This window comes from Arachis stenosperma, chromosome 2 (genome assembly GCF_014773155.1).
Source record: "Arachis stenosperma cultivar V10309 chromosome 2, arast.V10309.gnm1.PFL2, whole genome shotgun sequence".
Classification (NCBI taxonomy): domain Eukaryota; kingdom Viridiplantae; phylum Streptophyta; class Magnoliopsida; order Fabales; family Fabaceae; genus Arachis; species Arachis stenosperma.
This window is the reverse complement of record NC_080378.1, coordinates 13,304,840-13,324,891: the sequence shown is the minus strand read 5'-3', so window position 1 is coordinate 13,324,891 and position 20,052 is coordinate 13,304,840. Positions and strand designations below refer to the sequence as shown.

General features: G+C 37.4%; 2 protein-coding genes across 3 annotated transcripts; both read left to right on the top strand.

Moving 5' to 3' along the window:
• Positions 1-6,582: 6,582 nt before the first annotated feature.
• Positions 6,583-8,034, top strand: LOC130962584 (uncharacterized). The gene is made up of 2 exons (XM_057888779.1): positions 6,583-7,196; positions 7,578-8,034. The coding sequence occupies exons 1-2, from the start codon at positions 6,583-6,585 to the stop codon at positions 8,032-8,034; spliced, it is 1,071 nt and encodes a 356-aa protein (XP_057744762.1).
• An 8,903-nt stretch (positions 8,035-16,937) lies between these two features.
• Positions 16,938-19,224, top strand: LOC130961560 (histone H2A variant 1). 2 transcript variants are annotated; one of them, XM_057887506.1, is made up of 3 exons: positions 16,938-17,054; positions 17,152-17,286; positions 18,599-19,224. In XM_057887506.1, the coding sequence occupies exons 2-3, from the start codon at positions 17,167-17,169 to the stop codon at positions 18,893-18,895; spliced, it is 417 nt and encodes a 138-aa protein (XP_057743489.1). In that variant the 5' UTR covers positions 16,938-17,054; positions 17,152-17,166; the 3' UTR covers positions 18,896-19,224. The 2 variants fall into 2 exon arrangements, with proteins under 2 accessions (XP_057743489.1, XP_057743488.1); XM_057887505.1 differs by having other exon boundaries at positions 16,969-17,054; positions 17,158-17,286.
• The last annotated feature ends 828 nt before the right edge of the window (positions 19,225-20,052 follow it).

Here is a 20,052-nt window from a genome sequence, read left to right as displayed (position 1 = left end):
CAGACTGGACCACATTAGATATCTTCTATGATGGCCTTTCTGAGATATCCAAGATGTTACTGGATAACTCTGCTGGTGGATCACTCCACTGAAGAAAATGCCTAAAGAGACAAGAGAACTTATTGACATGGTTGCAAACAACCAGTTTATCTACACTTCTGACAGAAACCCTGTAAGTAATGGGGTACCTCAGAAGAAAGAGCTCTTAAAGTTGATACTCTAAATACCATACTGGCTCAGAATAAGATCTTGACCCAGCAGGTCAATATGATCTCTCAGCATTTAACAGGAATGCAAGCTATAGCTGGCAGCACTCAAGAAGATTTTTTTAAAAAAAGAGCTTATGATCTTGATCAACCCACCATGGAGGAGGTAAATTACATGGGAGAACCCTATGGAAACACCTATAACCCCTTATGGAGGAACCATCCTAATTTTTCATGGAAGGATCAACAGAAGCCTCAGCAAGGCTTCAATACCAATCAAGGTGGAAGAACCCAGAATAGGTTCAACAACAGACCATCATTCCTATCTTCTCAAGGGAATATAGAAACCCCTAAGCAGAACCTTTCTGACTTAGTTACTATAGTCTCCAACCTCTCTAAGACCACTCATAGTTTCATAACTGAAACAAGGTCATCCATCAGAAATTTGGAGGTACAAGTTAGTCAACTGAGCAAGAGAATCCCTGACACTCCTCCTCACACTCTTCCTAGTAACATTGAGGTGAACCCAAAAGAGGAATGCAAGGCCATCAAGAGAAATTTTGGCATTGTTTTCATATAGTTTTTAGCTTGTTTTATTTAAGTTTTATTAAGTTTTCATAGGTTTTAGTGTTAAATTCACATTTTTTATTCTACTTTGAGTTTGTGTATTTTTATGAAATTTCAGGTATTTTCTTGCTGAAATTGAGGGGCTGGAGCAAAAGTCTGTTTCAAAGACAAAGAAAGTGCTACAGATGATGTCTGAATCTGACCTCTTTGCACTCGAAAGAGCTTTTTTGGAGCTACAGAAGTCCAAATGGATCATTATCAATGGCTATGGAAAGCTAACATCCAGGGTTTTCTAGAAATATATAATAATTTATACTTTACTTCATCAGAATAGAAGGCCCAAAACTGGCGTTCAACGCCACCCTCCTACCCCATTCCAGGCGTCCAGCGCCCACCAAGGAGAAACCAGCGTTTAAATGCCCAAAGATGTGCCTCTAGTAAGCGTTCAATGCCCTAGAGCCTTCCTAGCACGTGGACCTCAATCAAGCTCAGCCCAAACACTCACCATGTGGGCCCCAAAAGTGGATTTTTGCACTAAAAGACTATTTTATCCTTTTTATGTAATTCTTAGTCATTGGTTAGTATTTAAAGACTTTTACACCTCTCATCAAGGAAAGGACGCACACTTTACACATTTTTATTATTGTATTCTCTATCAGTATGAGTTTCTAAACCTCCTAGGTTGAGGGGAGGAGCTCTGCTAAGTTTTATGGATTAATAAAAGTATTACTGTTTCTCTCCAATCCGTATTTAATTCAATTCTAAGATGTATCTTCGTTCTTCAACTTGATGAATGGGATGACCCGTGACAATCATCTTCGTTCTTCATACTAAGACCACGTGCCTGACAACCACCCGTGTTCTTTTTGGGTTCATGTGAATACGTAACTGGAAAGCATCGAACCACCAGCTTGATTATACATCTCTTAGACGGCTAATCCACGACCTCGTTGGGGACTTCTCGAGACACCAGTTTAGTCAGGGTATTTGGAGATTAGGGGCTTTATGGTAGAGGCTAGAACCCAAAGGCACAGTATTCTCTGATCCGGAAGATCCGACCTTGTCTGTGGCATTTTGAGTAGGATCATGAAGGAGAATGGACTGTAGGAGCTTCACTCTCAATCAAAATGGATCCACACTAACCCTAAAGTTCAAATCTAGAGGAGTATTGGTGGCTGCTCAAACCAGCATCAATCACAAACAGCCTGCCATAGAAGAAATCATTCGCAGTTAAAGAAGACAGTAAGACCAGAGTTAATCCAGAAGGACAAAGCATCTCCAAGCCTTAATAATCTTCTTATCATAGTTTACACGACTTCTAAGTTCTGAGTAACGTTTTCTTTTTATTCTCTTTTATGCATTTAAACAATCAAACCACCTACCTTTCTTTTCGCCTGACTAAGATCTACAAGATAACCATAACTTGCTTCAAACCATAATCCTCATAGGATCGACCCTGACTCGCTCAAGTATTACTTGGACGACCCAGTGCACTTGCTTGTTCAGTTGTACGAAGTGTGGAAATTTGTGCACCATCGATGCTGGTTCTAATTGATGGTGGTAGTTTACATAATTTTGTGAAGACAAGTGTGGCTGAGAAGCTCGAGTTTTTTGGTAAAGCAAACTTCCCGCCTTCAAGTGCTAGTTGGGAATGGTGATGTTATTGGGTGCAAGGCTTATTGTGACGAGGTTCCCTTAGTGATGCAAGGCTATCAATTCACAATCAACTCTTTTGTCCTGGATTCACATGGAGCTTATATCATTTTAGGGGTGCAATGGCTAATGTGTCTTGGCTATGTTTTCACCCATTATGGCCTCCTCACAATGAAGTTCGTGGTGAATGGAATAGCAATCGAATTGCAAAAGGAACGTTTGTTACAATCCGAGGCAATTAGCAATATCATGTTGCAGAAAATGGTTTCAGCAAAAGTGGTTAGCACTCTATATCATTTGAAACTAGTAGATAATGGGGAGGATTTGGAAGAGCCAACAATTTTTGACTGACTACAGAAAGTTCTAGACCAGCACAATGCTATATTTAAGGAGCCTATTCAGCTTCGTCCCATAGGAAAACTAATCACAATGGAATGGTATGATTGAAGGTGGTGGCAATGGAACGGTGGAAGGTTCACACATTGAGGAGGAGGAAGAAGAAGAGGGAAGGAGCAAAATGACGTCGTTTATGTGCAAACAGCAAAACAACATCGTTTAATCATGCCATGTCATCTTTCCGGTGATGAAAATGGACAGGGGGCCAAATTGAGTCGCCTTAAAGTTTCATGGTACAATTTGGGTCAATTGGAATTTGGAGGACTAAATTGAGTCGGGAGTCAAATTTCAGAGACTATTTTCTGTATTAACTCTTACTCTCACATGATATATGTGAAATTTGTGAAATTTCCGAGTAAAAATCTCTTTTTTAGGTTTAAACTTCTCTATCTCTAAATAAGCTCCTCGGTTCAAAATAGATTTTTTTTTGGTGATCAAGCACTTCATTCATGTTCTAAATCTTATTGGATGCTAAGCAAATTTTACCTACGTTTTGAGAAGTGAATATCCCCTTAATTGCCAAACCTTTTTCAACCTAGATTCTAGGAGTGTTAACTCTTCACTCATCTTTATATTACTTTGATTCCAGATTTTAAGAATTCAGCATGTTTTAATAATGATGCTTATTCATTCTTCATATTTGATCTAGATTTAAGATCATAATCTTTGTGAAATTTGGCTAAGTTTTCTTTTTCTTTATTTTCTCCTCATTTTTATATTTTTCGGCCTCTCTTCTTTTTCGAGGTTACATTTTTTTACTTTAGTGGAGACATGCCATTTAATTTTACAAGGAGATGCTTCTTTCGACTTATATGAGAGGATCACGGGAATTGGCTTCCATTTCCAATTCCTTCTAAAAAGACTATTTTTTTTTTCTTTTTTAAGACTTTACATTTATCCTTATTTCTCAACTTTATTAGTTATTAGCAATCCTCGCTTGAGTTGAAATTATTTTGCACTAATAATGGATAAGAATGGTAATTTACTTATCACTTATAAATTTAAAACTAATTTTATTTATTCATCTATAAATTTGTTAGTAATCTGAATTTTTTTAAATAGAAATAATATTTTATTCTATAATAAAAATATATATATATAATAGATACAACGCCTTTGCTGGTACTTGACTCTCTAATCGAGTTGAATGTTGTTCATACTCTAACCTAAAACATAAAGTCAGACCCAATAAGGAAGAGATGCCCACCCAAAAAGGATGACCTTTACCACATACCCGATCTTTTTTTAGTAACTGCCTCTTCGAATCTCTCCTACTATCTCTGTCTTTCTAAAAGATAGATCCTAACAAACTTCCAAGATAAAGGGAATGGATATTCACCAATAAAGGTGAAACTACTCCTGCAAAGGTGGTTAACAGCTTTACTATAAATACACTAACACTCCTTAGGTATACTCACATTCTAATATACTAAAAACTTGCCTAAAGCCCTTGCTAACTTAAGCATCAGAGTCTCTTGCAGGCACCACCCCCACCTCCTCACGAGAAACACAGACGGCGGCACCTCGGTGTAAGAACAAGTAGGACACTATCTCAAAGGGAGTATGGACATCACGTTCAGGCTCAAAATCAACGTTTCAGGTAACCTTCGGAATATTGACGTCGTTGCTGGGGACCTGGAATTCAACCCTTCACCATGGTGAACGATCACTATAAAGACGGTCACACAGCATCTGAATCAAAACCAGAGCCTTACCGCAATGATCTTATGCTTGCAATACGTTCACCACGGGAAAGAACGCATGTTCCCCATGGAGCAGGGACGTCGGGAAATCCTGAGCCAGGATAGATTCAATCAGAGATCCATCCGCCGAAAGAAGAAGAAACTTCACAAACAATGGAGATATTGGGTCTAGTTCATGGTCATTGTGGACGACTAGAACAACTCGAGCAAGAAGCTGAACGTCAACGGGAATCAGAAAGGAAACTGCAAAGAGAGGTACGACGACGAAGGGAGCTGGAAGAAAAATTTTTAAAATTGGAAGCTGATCTCCGAAAATGGAGCAATCAAGTAGATCGGGAAGAAAGCCCTCTAGAGGGTGAAGATTCGTTCGCAGAAGAGATCATGCAAGCTAAAGTTCCAAGGAACTTCAAAACTCCTGACATGGATCTCTACGATGGAACAACCGACCCAAGGCACCATCTCAGCAACTTCAAAAGTCAGATGTATCTAGCCGATGCCTATGATGCTACTCATTGCAAATCATTTCCGACGACTTTGAACAAAGCTCTGATGAAGTGGTTTGACAACTTATCGTCCAGATCGGTGACTTGTTTTGACGACCTGGCAAGGAAGTTTCTGACAAGATTCTCAATTCAAAAAGATAAGGTAAAATATGCCCCGAGCTTGCTAGGAGTTAAGCAAGAGGTCAGGGAAAACTCCGAGATTACATGGAAAGATTCAACAAAATATGTTTGGAGATTTAAAACCTATCCACTGAAACAGAAATAATGGGATTAGTTAACAGCCTTAAAGAAGGGCCGTTTTCTCAATCCATATCCAGGCAACACCCGACTTCCTTGTACGAAGTAAAAAAACGGGCAGAGAAGTATATCAATATGGAGGAGAACTCACGACTGAGAGAACCACTTCTGAGACCCAGGCTGCCTTATCCATCTTGGGAAAAAGAAAAAAATCTTAGAAGAAGGAAGAGTACAACCCAGAAAAACCTCGAAGATATCATAACTACACTGCACTCGAGGTGTCTCTTGTAGATATTTAATGAGAGATATGTCACACCAAGAAAATTTCACCTCCTCGTCTGATTAAACACAAAAAGGCAGGAAGTTGGACAGAATATTGTGAGTACCATAAACTCTATGGGCATTCTACCAGCGACTGTTATGATTTAAGGAATGTCATAGAAAAGTTAGCCAGAGAAGGTCGACTAGATAGATACTTGGCATATAGGTCGGACGAGCGAAGGAAGAGAAAGATAGACAAAGAAGGGGGACGACAAGAACGTCCACCTCAGACTCCCGAGCGACACATACACATGATAAATGGGGGATTTACTGGAGGAAGAATATCAAAATCATCAAGAAAAAGGCATCTTAAAGAGGTGTACCAAGTCAGAAAAGATAGCAGATCTCCCGACTTGCCAACAATTTCGTTCACTAAAGAAGATGCTCAAGGTGTAATGCCTGGCCATGATGATCCTATGGTGATAACTATGATTCTCACCAATGCAAACCTCCATAGAACATTAATAGATCAGGGTATACCTAGATAACCTCTTTGGACTCGGGGACACACCGATCTGACCTTTCAGATATATATCTCTATACACCACTTTTGGGAAGGGTGCAAAGTCAAAGACATTGAGCATCAACTACATTGTGGTTGATGTCACCTCATCATACAATGCCTTAATAGGTCGGACAGTCTTGAACCGACTTACAGCCGTTGTCTCTACACCCCACCTATGTATGAAGTTTCCCACATCAGAAGGGAATGCCACCATAAAAGGAGATCAGAAACTAGCGCGCAAGTGCTACAATGAAAGTCTTAATTTAGAAGGCAGTTCTGGGAAAAAAGAAGTCAATACCATTAAGCTCGGAGGTGTTCGAGCTCGGGAGAAACTGCGTCCCTAACCTGGAGGAAAAGTGGAAGAAGTGCAAATTGGAGATCACCGGGAAAAAACAACGAATATAGGGGCTAACTTGGAAGAAGGTTTGAAAAAGTAACTCATTGACCTTCTAAGGAGGAATGCCGACATCTTCGCTTGGAAAGCCTCCGACATGCCTGGCATAGATCCCGATCTAATGTCCTACAAACTCGCCGTCTATCCGGGTTCTAGACCTATTCAGCAAAAGCGGAAAAAACTCGGGCCCGAAAGGACACAGGTTGTGAAGGAACAAGTTCAAGCCCTATTAGAAGCAGGATTCATAAGAAAGGTAAATTATCCATTGTGGCTGGTCAACGTAGTTTTGGTAAAGAAGCAAAACAGAAAATGGAGGATGTGTGTCAAATACACTGACCTCAATAAGGCTTGCCCCAATGATCCATACCTTCTTCCCAGCATCGATGCCCTAGTTGACTCAGCCTCCGGCTATAGATACTTGTCCTTCATGGATGCCTACTCGAGATACAACCAAATCTCGATGCATAAACTAGACCAAGAGAAGACCTTATTCATAACTCCAAAAGGTAACTATTGCTACGTAGTAATGCCTTTTGGATTAAAGAATGCCAGAGTCACAAACCAGAGACTGATGAACAATGTGTTTTCCTCCAACTTAGGAAAACTTATGGAGGTATATGTGGACGACATGCATGTTAAAACCAAGGTCGACTCAACACTTTTGTCCGATCTTTTAGAGGCATTCTCTACCATAAGGAAGCATGAGATGAGGTTAAACCCCTCAAAATTCACCTTCACAATAAAGGCGGGAAAATTTTTACGCTTTATATTAACTCAAAGAGGTATATAAGCAAACTCGGACAAATGTAAAGATATATTGGACATGAAGAGCCCGACCTGTCTTTAAGAAGTTCAACAACTAAACGGAAGGTTGGCAGCACTATCCAGATTTCTAGCAGGATCAATACTGAAATCTCTACCTAGCAGCGGCAAGCCGAGCTATAGCTTTAGCTCTAATCAGAGAAGATAAAGGTGGACAGCAACCCGTCTACTTTGTCAGCAAAGCTACACAAGGAGCAGAACTGAACTATCAAAGAAACGTTTGTATATGCCCTTATACTCACCTTTTGAAGGCTTCGACCTTATTTTCAGGTTCACACATAAAGGTCCGTACCAATCAACCAATGAAACACATTTTACAAAAGACGGACCTAGCAGGACGGATGCTGCAATGAGCTGTGGAATTGTCCAAAAGGCAATCAAATCCCAATATCTTACCGACTTTGTAGCTAAATACATTGAAAGTCAGGAAAGTCCAACTACATGGAACTTATATATAGACGGATCATCCAACAAAGTCGACAGTGGAGCAGGCGTCATTCTTGAAAGTGAGCAAGGAACTCATATAGAACTCTCATTAAGGTTCGAGTTTCCTACTTCTAATAACCAAGCAGAGTATGAAGCCTTACTTACTGGCCTGAAGCTGGCTAAAAAAGTAGGGAAAAAAAGGCTGATAGTATTCAATGACTCTCAAGTGTTAACTTTACATATTGACAATACCTATCAAGCCAAAGATCCAAACATAAAGAAATACTCAGATGAAGCATGAGAACAAATAGAACAGTTCTTGGAAGGAGAGACCCGACATATAAGTCAAGAATCTAATGCTTGAGCTGATGCCCTACCCAAACTAGCCAGCACTAAGCCAGGGGGCAACAACAGTAGCCTTATCCAGGAAACTCTATATGCACCATCAATATTAAAGGGAGATGACAACACGGGCATAATGACTATATCTAATCATTTAGGATGGATGACCTCTATAGTCAACTATCTCAAATTTAATATCCTCCTTGAAAATGAAAAAAGAGGCCTGAATATTCATAAGGGAGGCACAAAATTACACGTTGGTTCACAACGTCCTATACAAAAGAGGAATATCAACACCTCTCTTAAAGTGCGTCCCAACCTCCAACACAAAGGAGGTCCTAGAGGAGGTACACAATGGCATATGTGAGAATCATCTAGGATCCCAATCACTAAGCAAAAAGGTAATCCAGACCGGCTTCTTCTAGCCGACCTTACAAAGAGAAGCGACCGAGTTTGTTAAAAAATTCCTACGTTGCCAAAAGCATGCCAATTTTCATGTGGCACCGCCTGAAGAGCTTATTAGCGTCATCTCCCCTGGCCACTTGCAAAATGGGGACTCAATCTTCTCATACCATTTCCCTAAGCTCCAAGATAAGTCAAATACCTTGTAGTGGGGATTGACTACTTCACTAAGTGGATCGAGGCAGAACCACTAGCAACCATCACTGTCCAGAGAAGTCAAAATTTTCTCTATAAGAATATTGTCACAAGGTTTAGAGTTTCCTACTCCTTCACCACAGAAGATGAAATCCAGTTTACCGACTCAACCGTTAGGAACTTGGTGGCCGACCTTAAAATAAAACACCAATTTACATCGGTGGAATATCCTCAGGCCAATGGACAAGTTAAACCTACAAATAAAGTCATATTGGCCGAATTAAAGCGTGGACTGCAAGATGCAAAGGGAGCATGGGCTGACGAGTTCCCTCAAGTCTTATGGGCATATCGGACAACCCCTCATTCCACAACTCAAGAAACACTTTTTCGACTTGCTTACGGAATAGAGGCTATGATCCCCGTAGAAATCACTAAAGAGTCGCCCAAGGTGTTATTCTATAATGAAGGGGCCAATGCCCAAACACAAAAGGCAGATCTCGACCTCCTCCCAGAAGTCCGAGAGAAAGCTCGGATCGGAGAAGAAGCACTAAAGTAGAGGATGGCCTTAAGGTACAATCAGAAGGTGATCAAAAGAAACTTTGCCACGAATGACATTATACTGATCCGAAATGACATCGGAGTTTAGAAGTCGGGCAAAGGGAAGTTAGCTGCAAATTGGAAAGGACCTTACAAGATTATCGAAGTCTTAAGAAAGGGTTACTATAAAGTGTCCGACCTACAAGAATGGGAGCTCCCAAGGACTTGACACGCATGTAACCTAAAGAAGTACTATAGTTAAGAAGTAAACCTTGTTCCCTAATGTACTCTTTTTCGCAACCTTAAGATTTTTTTCCCTAAAAAAGGTTTTTTCAAAAGGAGATTTTAACGAGGCATCACAGCAAGGGCTGAAGGCAGTCAAAACCCTTAGTAGTAGGTTTTATGTAAAGGAATTTCTCATTCATTAATAAAAATTTCATTTTCTCTTAAGAAAGTTTCCTATAAAAATACATTAATTTAAGCTCGACAAACCGCCAAAATCATTGCCCAACCTAAAAGGGTCGGCAAGATGAAGCGACGATACACAAATTAATGTAAGAAGTTATATAAACAACTCGTGAAAATCGACCTCAATTATAATGCGGAATAAAAACTAAGTGTAAAAGTAACTTAATAAACTCTGACTACACGAAGTCAGAACTTGAAAAGGAAATCCATATAAATGAACTCATTTTTTAAAATTTAGCAAAGGAACAGCATCAAAAAAGTTGCTAAGGTATAAACACCAAACTAAGCAACTTTATAAAGGCTAAATTCCAAAAAGGCCTAGCTTTATTATGTAAGGAGCAGAAAAGCTCTTTAAATTTCAAAGTTGTTTGAATATGACTACAAAAAATTTGTTAAAACCACAACTATTATAAAGTAAAAGTGTTCAAAAACTACTAAGCTATTACAAAATAAAAGTGTCCATAAAAAAGATCCACAAGTCGGGTCGTCTAAAGAGTTAAAAGAAAAACTACTGGGGGCCAAGTAAAGGATAAGTTCCTCCCCAGTCACTACTTCCTGACCTCGGGCAGGAGGGGTCGGAGGATGAACAGAGACCAGCATGGCCAGGATAGCATCAGGAGGGGAAGGAGGGAGCTCGACATTGACCACCTCGGGGAGAGATTCAGGAGCCTGTGAAACCTGTCTGACCTTAGTATTTGAAGACTTTGGGTCAGGCAAAGGTTCTTCATCATTCTCAGGGGTCGGAATGATCTCTCCATCAACCACTATGTTGTCCTGGCTGAACAAAGATAAATCGACCCCCAGTGTAAGGACTTAGACTTGAGCCTTCAGGTTGTTAAACATCTTGTCCATCCCCTCAACAATAGACTCTTCAAGAGTGGCGTATCTCTCTTTGGCCTTCTCCAACTCTTCTTGAAGGTCAAGTTTCTCCCCCATATAGCCGGGTGTAACTCTCTTCCGCTCTCTTCTTCACCCCCTCCGCCATAGTCGCGGTCGCCTCCGCCTTTTTTACCCGACATCGGGCCTCCTCCAAATTGGACGACAGTGCAGCCTTCTCCCCCTCCAACTCCCTCTTAATCTCCTTAAGCCTCTCCACTTCAGCTCGGGTAGCCTCAAGAGAGCTTTGAGTGGCACTGAGGGAATTCTTTTTGAACTCCTTGGCTAGAGACGCACACACTCCCACTATCCGAATGTCGTTGTGGGCCATAAGATTGAGATGGTTTTGAATAGCCACATCATCCATACTGATGTGACTATGAGGGAGAATATTTCTCTCACTCCAGGTGATTCTGTTAAACCCTTTATCGTAAATGCTGCCTCTTCAGCAGTCTTTTGTTTTTTAAGGGGAGGTTTCAAAGACGAAGGAGAAGGAGGAGCAACTGAGCTCTCTGGAGGCGGGTCAAAAGAGACCAACCGACTTGATGGAGTGGGAATGATCTTCTTTTTGGGCTAAAGAACTAGAGTCCAATTTCCATGGGAAAGATCGGGTAGAAGAACCCCAGCTTCTTTCTCCTGAATACCACGCGCCACAACAGTCTTCCGAGTTTGATGCAGTTGTTTCATCCTTGCGGATTTGTGAGCCTTTTTTTTTACAAAGTAAACAAAAAAGCACATTAATCATAGATGATACAGCCAAAAGCCATAAAGCTAAGAAAAGAAGGTTACTTAGCTCGACCCAAAGTAGACCAGGATTCTGTAAGAATCTCTTCGTGTCCAAGTGAGGAGCCCGACCCCATCATTCTTCCAATACTTCTACCATACCCTTCTCAAGTTCATCTAAGGTATCTACACTATACTTGGTTATCATGGGTTTTTCTTGCCAGTATAAAAGGAAGCAGGGTTTGTCATTTTCGTCCAAAAAAAAGGGACGAACCTCCTCTACAGCTTGAATTTTGAAAAAATAGTTCTTAAAATCATGGAAGGACTCATTGAAAATGGAAATAACCTTTTTACCTTGAGCGGAATGAAAAGAAACCCAAGAAATTTTTCATTTCGAAGACCCGGTTTGGTTAAAACAAAAAGCTGGAAAAAGACCTTAACCGAATGTCGGACATCGAGCTCCCGACATAGGAGCTGGTAAATCTTCAAAGAAGCCCAAGAGTTCGGATAAAGCTAGGAGGGGCTATGTTACAAGCCCAAAGGACATTTGTTTCAAAATCAGAAAAAGGAAGCTTGACATCTAGTTTCGAGAAAAAGCAATCATAGCCATAGAAAAAAGGGCGTCTCGAGTTGTCTAAGGGAGGAAAACACACCTTCTCCTCGAGATCTAGTACCATTATCTCATAATTCCTCTCATCCTCTCTATTCTCACATAATCTATGATGTCTACAGAATACCTCACAATACTCTTTATCAACTACGGAGACAACGATAAGGACAGGAGTATCTACCCAAGTCAAAAGAGAGGGGGGATTTTTGTCGACATATCTTTTATGATTGACCGAGACATAAAATCTACACCTACAAATACAACAAAGAAATCATCACTACATAACTCGGGCATCATTCAAAAGAAGTCGAGCAAAAGAAACAAAATGCAAAACGCGATTTGAAAAATATCTTTTCAAAACAAGAATAAACATAAATGGCATCTCTCCTGTGCCGACAGTAGCGACACCATTAGAGGCAATACGAAGGCAATCAACAAATAACAAAATGGCTATAGTCCCACAAAAATTCCACAAACACTGCCAAATATTCAACAGTGATTTCAATCAACAAAAACAGTTCAAAAGGGTCTTTTAGTAGACAACACAAACAACAATCAAAGAAGTTGCAAGGAATAAACAAAACCAACAATGCAATAAATATCCACTACTACTTGAACACCACCTCAACATAAGAAACAAATTCAAAAAGTACAGTTACGCAAAAAGAAGTCAAGAATCAGGAGCACTAACCTTGATGAAGACTCGAAGAGGAAAATGGGCACGTCAAACAACAATAAGCACGAACGTTCCTCTCCACCCAGTAAAACAAGACCTTCAAAGGATTCGAGATAGAGAAATCTTGGAACTGAGAGCAGTTGGGAAGCAAGAATAAAAGGAGAAATTTTTTTTCACGATGAAAGGAAGCAAATGAAGCACTTTAGAAAGTGAAGAAAGGAGATGAAAAGGAGCGTGCAAACACTTTATAAAGAAGAAGGGATAAAACAGTCATTTCACACCTCTCTTTAAAGCTATGCCTGGATTCCAAGGAAACTGCCGCGCAAAGCTCGCCCCCATTTAATGTAGTAACATTCGAAACACGTCGAGTACCCAACCTCGTGAAAGCAGGAGTATCCGACGACGAAGCTAAGGTCTCAAATTGCTTGAACCCGACCTCTTGAAAGCTCAGACTTAAGTAGGGGCACTATTCATACATTGACCCAAAACATAAAGACAGGCCCAATAAGGAAGAGAGGCCCACCCAAAAAGGATGGCATTCACCACATATCCGACCTCTTTTAAGAGGTCGGACACGGCGAAAGAGATCGGACAAGTGCTTACAAGTAACTGCCTCCCCGAATCTTTCATACTGTCTCTGTCTTCGTAAAAGGTAGATCCTAACAAACTTTCAAGATAAAGGGAATGTATATCCACCAATAAAGGTGAAACTACTCTTGCAAAGGTGGTTAACAGCTCTACTATAAATATACTGACACTTCTCAGGTTTACTCACGTTTTAATATACTAAAAACCTGCCTAAAACCCTTGCTAACTTAAGTATTGGAGTCTCTTGCAGGTACCATCCCCCACCTCCTCACGAGGAACTCGGATGGTGGCACCTCAGCGTAAGAATAAGTCGGATGCTGCCTCAAAGGGATTCTGGATCTCATGTTCAGGTCCAAAATTAACATTTTAGGTAACTCTCAAACAAATGTATTGGATCATTGATCATAATTAGTTTTGGAATTTTGAGAAAAAAGAAAAGCAAAAAATAGAGTTAGACAAAGACCGAATGCGTGTTCTCTTTCAAATCATAAAATTAAACATTACAATCTTCGCACACAAAGGAGGCAACGGCACATTCGTAACTAGTCCTTTTGTCTATGGAAAAGACATTGGATTTGGCCATTTTAACATGCAATGAAATGTTTCTTTCTGAGTGCACATCAATTCATAAGCCTTTGTTTTTCAAAATCTGTTGGCTATAATTCAATAAAGCACTTACTATATGATAATATAGCATTAGAAACTTGGGTTGTATAATTCCTTACTTGAGAAGAGAGACTGCCGACGAATCTTACCGTCTACTTGCTAGTGCTTTTGAATCGTATCAAAGAATATAAAAAAGCCTATGTATATAAACATACCTTTAATTCAAGTGAATTTTAAGGTGTAAAATTACCTTTTTTACTCTAGTCATAAGTATGGTCTAATTTTAGTTTTTAACATTTTCAAATTATCATTTTAGATCCTTAAATTATATTGGGTATGTAGCATTTAAAATATTACACTAACACCCATATGATGCAAGGAAAATTTGTATTAGAAATGTTTTAGGATCCGTAAAACTAACAAGCTTTATTGTTAGTATTATTTTATTTATTTATTTGTTATTAGTATTTGTTTTTATCTGAATTCGTGGATTAAATGTCTAAGAGCATTTTAATAAAATATTTTTAGAGTATTATTTTTAATATCTTTAAAAAATAAATTAATTTAGAATTAAAATATACATTAGAATTGATTGATGAAACGAAATTCGTATCACCTTAAAAATACGGTACTACTTTAATGAAAAATCAACAAAACTTTTTCATTCATATAATTATGTTGATAAAATAATTAAAAATAATATAACATTCTAACTAAACTAAGATTAAGCATTGGAGGAATAAATTTCACTTTAAATTTTAAATCACTATTTTTAACATACGGTCTTACAAATATTTATGTGTCATCTTGTAGGATCCAAAATAAAATTAAAATTAGATGTAGTATTGGAGATGCTCTACAAATTTTAGAAATTCGTTTATCTAAATCTCTTGGAAACTCATGAATAGGTAAGGCCCAATAACATAGGGCAAAAGTCATAGTATACTTGACCTAGCTAGTCCTGAAAGTAAAACAGTACCAAATTACTCTTTTCGAGTATAATCTCAGAGCCTCCAACCCGCTACTCGATTCAACGTGGAAAGCACATTGAAAGTTCTCCCTTACTATACGAACAACCTATCACAAAGATAACGTTTGGAAGAGAGACTAAAGCTGAGAAATATAAACTAAGAGACTGAGAGACAGAGATTAAATTAAATCTTTGTATCATATTTAGTGTAAAGTGCATCTCTCTCTCTCTCTCTCCCTCCCTCCCCCTCTCTCTCTCTGGATACACTTGTTGTTCGTGTGGCCCATCCTATTCACCGCACAAATACTCCTCTATTTCACACCAACCCTCTTCTCCTTCTCCTCCGCCCCACTCCCTCCCCCCTTTCCTCCTCAACTACGGCTTTCTCTTCATCGCCATCTACGCTCTCTTCTATGCCTCTGTCGACATAAAAGCCGGCTCTCTCGTCACCCTCCTCGCTTTTCTTCAGGGGCGGAGCCACATGTAAGAAAAGGGGGGCAATGGCCCCTCCCAAACTTTAAATTTTTTTTATAAATTGTATACAAATTTTATTTTAGCCCCCCTTAAAAATTTTATTTTACTCTTTTTCTATTACAAGATTAATTTTTGGCCCCTCCCTCAACTTCAACCTAGCTTCGCCCCTGCTTTTCTTTGCTAGTTTGCTTCCCCTTTTCTCGCCAACAATTTTGGATTATCCCTAGTTTGGAAGGTACAGTTCTTCTTCTTCTTCTTCTTCTTCTTCTTCTTCTTATCTTATTTTGATATATGTTGATGAAGTTATTATTGTTTTTGGTATAATTATTGTTGGTAGTGGAATTTGGTGATGGTTGACGTGTAGTGGTTAACCTTTAGTGATGGCAAAAGTGTGGTGGTGGAATGAGAGATGGAGTGAGATTGTGGATGACGGGTAGACTTGGAATATGAAGTTTTGAATGAGGATATTTTAGGAATAAAATATTATTAAAATTTCAATCTCTGACCACCAAACACAATATTAAATCTTAGTCTTTCAGTATCAGTCTCAATACTTATTACCAAATGCTACCAAGATGGTAGTTGGTGCACGATGAAAACATTTCTTTATCCAACTTACACTTACCCACCTTAGCTATCCCCAACTATCGTTCAAACACTCCCTCAAAATTCTTGTATCATCTTCGTTTTAGACCCAATCGATCTCATTAGTACGCACCTCAAAGCATTATTATTATTATTATTATTTTCTAAAGTTAAGAGTGAGACTCAAATTCACAACTTTTAAATGAATATGGGGAGACTATACCATTTGAGTTATAGTTAGTTGGCCGAAGCATTATTATTATTATTTTAAATTTAATTTTTATATACATGTAAAATTATTTATACAGTTATTCAATTATACATTTTACATTAAAAAATTAACATTTTTAAATTTACTACATAAAATTTTTTTTGGTCTAGTACTTAAAAAATTATTTAAACATATTAATCTATTAAGGTAGCGTTTGGTGGAGAGACAGAGACAGAAAGACTGAGACTGAGAGACAGAGACTAGGAGACAGGGATTGAAACAAATTTCAGTATTCTGTTTGGTGCAAAATGGGAGACAGGAATTGAAACAAGAATTAAACTCTAATTTAATTTGCATAAAAGGTAAAATTAGAATTAATTAATTGAAATGAAAGTATTTTAGGTATAAAATGTTATTAAAGTTTCAGTTTCCATCTCTAAAAATTTCAGTCCCTTGTGTCCCTACTTTTTGGAGGTACTGAAATACTGAAATTTTGGAGACAGAGACAGAAATTTTAGTACCAGTCTCTGAACTAACAAACACGATACTGAGTCTCAGTCTTTCAGTCTCTGTCTCAGTACCTGAAAACAAACACTACCTTAATGACCGTATTGTGAAACATTTCTAATAGTTTTTTAGTTTCCAGCGTATCCAAAAGTTGAGTCTCATATTGTCTAATATTGTGGGCCTAATCGACCTAACAGTAAACCTGAATAAAAAAATGATGGTTATTGGGCCGTCATAAGTAAAAAGATTTGGAAAGCGGTGAGAGGAGAAGAGTGGGAAAATTTTGAATTTTGCGTCGAGTTTTATAAAATTTTTATTTTCCCGCGCACACGAAGCTTTGAGCGCCTCCTTTTCGATTTCATTTTCATTCACAAATTTTCCAAATTCAAAAATAAATAAAAACAAAAGAAAAGTAATAGTTAAAACGCTCATATTAATGACTCGCATGAATGCTTTTTACTCCATAATCTGAATCAATCTCTCTCTCTCTCTCTCTCGCTCTCGCTCTCGATTTCTCTCGTTTTCTTCACACCTCTCTCCCTCTCTCGGAGGTAATCTTCTATTTTTCTTTCTTGGATATTCTATGTTTTAGTTTGTGGTTTCTCTGATTTTGAAATTGAGGTTGATTTTTCTGTGAAATTGAATAAGGTTTAGGGTTTCGCTATGGCGGGAAAAGGGGGAAAAGGGCTTCTGGCAGCGAAAACCACCGCAGCTAACAAAGACAAAGACAAAGACAAGGATAAGAAGAAACCTATTTCTCGCTCTTCTCGTGCTGGAATCCAAGTAAAAATTAACCTCTCCATTTCTTCTGATTTTAATTCTTTTTCTTTTCTTTTTCGCAGGCGAATATGTTGTTACTGATTTTAAATCTGTATGTTAAATTGCTTCCCATTTTTAAATGCTGTTTGGCACCATTTTAAAAGATATTATTATTGTTACTGTTTGAAAAAGAATGGTTTGGTAGGGAGTGGGAATTGTGGTGTTAGTTTTATGATTTAGTTTAAGCAATGTGTATATAAAATGTGAAGTGAGATTTCTGATGTTTTTGTATTTTTAGTTAGTTCTAGCTAGATAGATTGGCATAGCTATAAAGCAAGTTTCCATTTTGATTTTGCTGAGGTCAAATTGTTGAATTTAGATGATTTATGATGTAGGTAACCATACCATTTACCTGAAGTGGATTGGACTTTTAGATTTTAAAGTTGTTCTCTTTTCTGTTTGTCTTATTAGTTTTGATGCATCTGCACTCAGAACCTCATTTTATTTTATCAGTTAAAAATGAGATTACTTTTGGTGTATAGTCTCGAATTTTAATGTTGCAAATCCGAAGAGTGCATAAAATTAATCTCATATTGGAAAAAACAAGGAAGAGTGAGGATTTTATAAGATGAGAGACTAAATTAATTTGATACCTTAAGGTATTAAGTTAGATGTGGTGTCTTTTCATTTTGTTTCTCTCCAAAATCTCCCTATTGGTCAAGAGCTTTCCATGGTTGTCCAACACCGAAGCTATGTTACAACTATTATTATGATAGTGTTTTTGACACACATAGTTCCGTTATGGCAATTCATTATTAGGTGTGCTTTTAGCTGCTTTATTTGCTCCCCTTTGCAACCAATTTTTAATTTCCACATTGATTTCTTAGGATTGAATTTCAATTGTTGACTTTTTGTTTACGTACTACTTTTAGACGTGTATTTCCTTTGTGTGAAGTGGAGTGATGTTTTTACATTTTAAAATTGTTTGAAAGTGGAACCTCAATCTTAGTTTTTGTACTTTGTAGGACGTATGTTACTGTTTTCAATTTGGGTTATGGCATGCCTGAATCTACAATCTTGCATTTACTTATTCTTTGCTGATGATTTTTAACCGCTTGGTTCTTGACATGTACAAATCATTTTAAAAAAAAAAAGGCAAGTATATGCATCATTATCTTGTATTAAGTGGTTTTGAAATTGAGTGTTGAGAGCTTACCTTATTTTTCAAAAGAGATCTAATATTGTTGTGAAATGATTATATATTATTAGCTATATTCTTTTGTGATTCTATGTCATTGCTTATTTTGTTTTTTATATTCACATGTTTTGGTCATAGTTTCCTGTGGGTCGTATCCACAGACAGCTGAAGCAAAGGGTCCAAGCTCATGGACGTGTTGGCGCAACTGCTGCAGTTTACTTGGCCTCCATTCTTGAATATCTGACAGCAGAGGTTCTTGAACTTGCGGGGAATGCAAGCAAGGATCTCAAAGTGAAGAGGATAACACCAAGACACTTACAGCTTGCTATCAGAGGAGATGAGGAGCTTGACACTCTCATCAAAGGAACCATTGCCGGTGGTGGTGTTATTCCCCACATTCACAAATCCTTGATCAACAAAACCTCCAAGGAATGAATGATTCGTCTTGTGTTAAGCTTCTGATTTATATAATATGGCTGTTGACTGAATCTCAAACTAGGTGTTAATTATGATGACTTTGATTAAACTAGGATTTAGCTTGATTCTCTTTTGCAAGTAATTTGTTTAGAACTATGATGCTTTTAGGATGTAAATTGGTCAGGGATGGTGCTTTCATGTGATCTTTTTAACTGCTGGATTTGTTCTTATAGTTGTAGCTTTGACCGATCGAAATTATCCTTTTTTTTTGTTATAATATATGATTTGTAGTCTTTATTGTTTATTTATTTCTGTCTATGATACAACGGGTTATTTATTGAATTCTAGCAGAAATGATGGCTTTAATATAGATAAAGGCTCTCTTTTTTAAAATTATTTATGGATTATTATAGTGTGTAAGCCAATAATGTCTGTTTTGGACTTTGGTCTTTTTCTTTAATATGGGGCTTTTTGTTTTAAATTTGGAATTACACAAATCACATGTAAGTGAATTATGTTATTTTATATGTTGGAAATTATTCTTGTTTTTATTTTATAAAGCATGATTATTAAAAATTCTTAAGTTAGAAATTGTTAGAAACTGTAAATTGGATAGTCTGATTATTACTATGTAATATTTATTTTAAATGTGATAACAAATAAGTAGACCCGATTTTCTAGAACCACAGGTTGCAAAAACACATCTTGTCTCCTGCCTATGGATGTTTGTTTGGCAAACAAGTTGAATAGGATAATTGGTTTTAATAATTTTTTTCACAATTTTTTTGGTGATTATTGGTTTTAATAATTTTTTCATTATTTTTAATATTTTCTATTATAGTTTGATTTTTTATTTTTTTATCGTAATTTTGTTATAATATGAATTATTAATTTTATTAAAAAGGACAATAAATAAAAAATGATCATATATAACAATAGAGTCATAAGTAATAAAATTTTATAATCCAAAATAATAAATAAAAGAATATAGAAAGTATTAAAATAATTATAAAATTTTTTTTTGTTTGATATTGTAAAATTTATTATTGTAATTCTTGTGCACTCTATCATTCTAAATTTTTATAATATGTATTATTGTTTCTATTAACAATGATAAATTAAATAAAAATTTAATTATAAATAAAAAAATATAACTAGTAAAATGTTAAAATCTA

What these genes read in the sequence shown, in the direction of transcription:
- LOC130962584 (XM_057888779.1), top strand. Translation starts at nt 6,583, where the DNA reads ATGCCTGGCATAGATCCCGATCTAATGTCCTACAAACTCGCCGTCTAT. An exon ending in ATAAGGAAGCATGAGATGAG is followed by an intron (nt 7,197 to 7,577) that starts GTTAAACCCCTC and finishes CCTTATTTTCAG; the next exon opens with GTTCACACATAAAGGTCCGT.
- LOC130961560 (XM_057887506.1), top strand. Translation starts at nt 17,167, where the DNA reads ATGGCGGGAAAAGGGGGAAAAGGGCTTCTGGCAGCGAAAACCACCGCA. An exon ending in CTTCTCGTGCTGGAATCCAA is followed by an intron (nt 17,287 to 18,598) that starts GTAAAAATTAAC and finishes TTTTGGTCATAG; the next exon opens with TTTCCTGTGGGTCGTATCCA.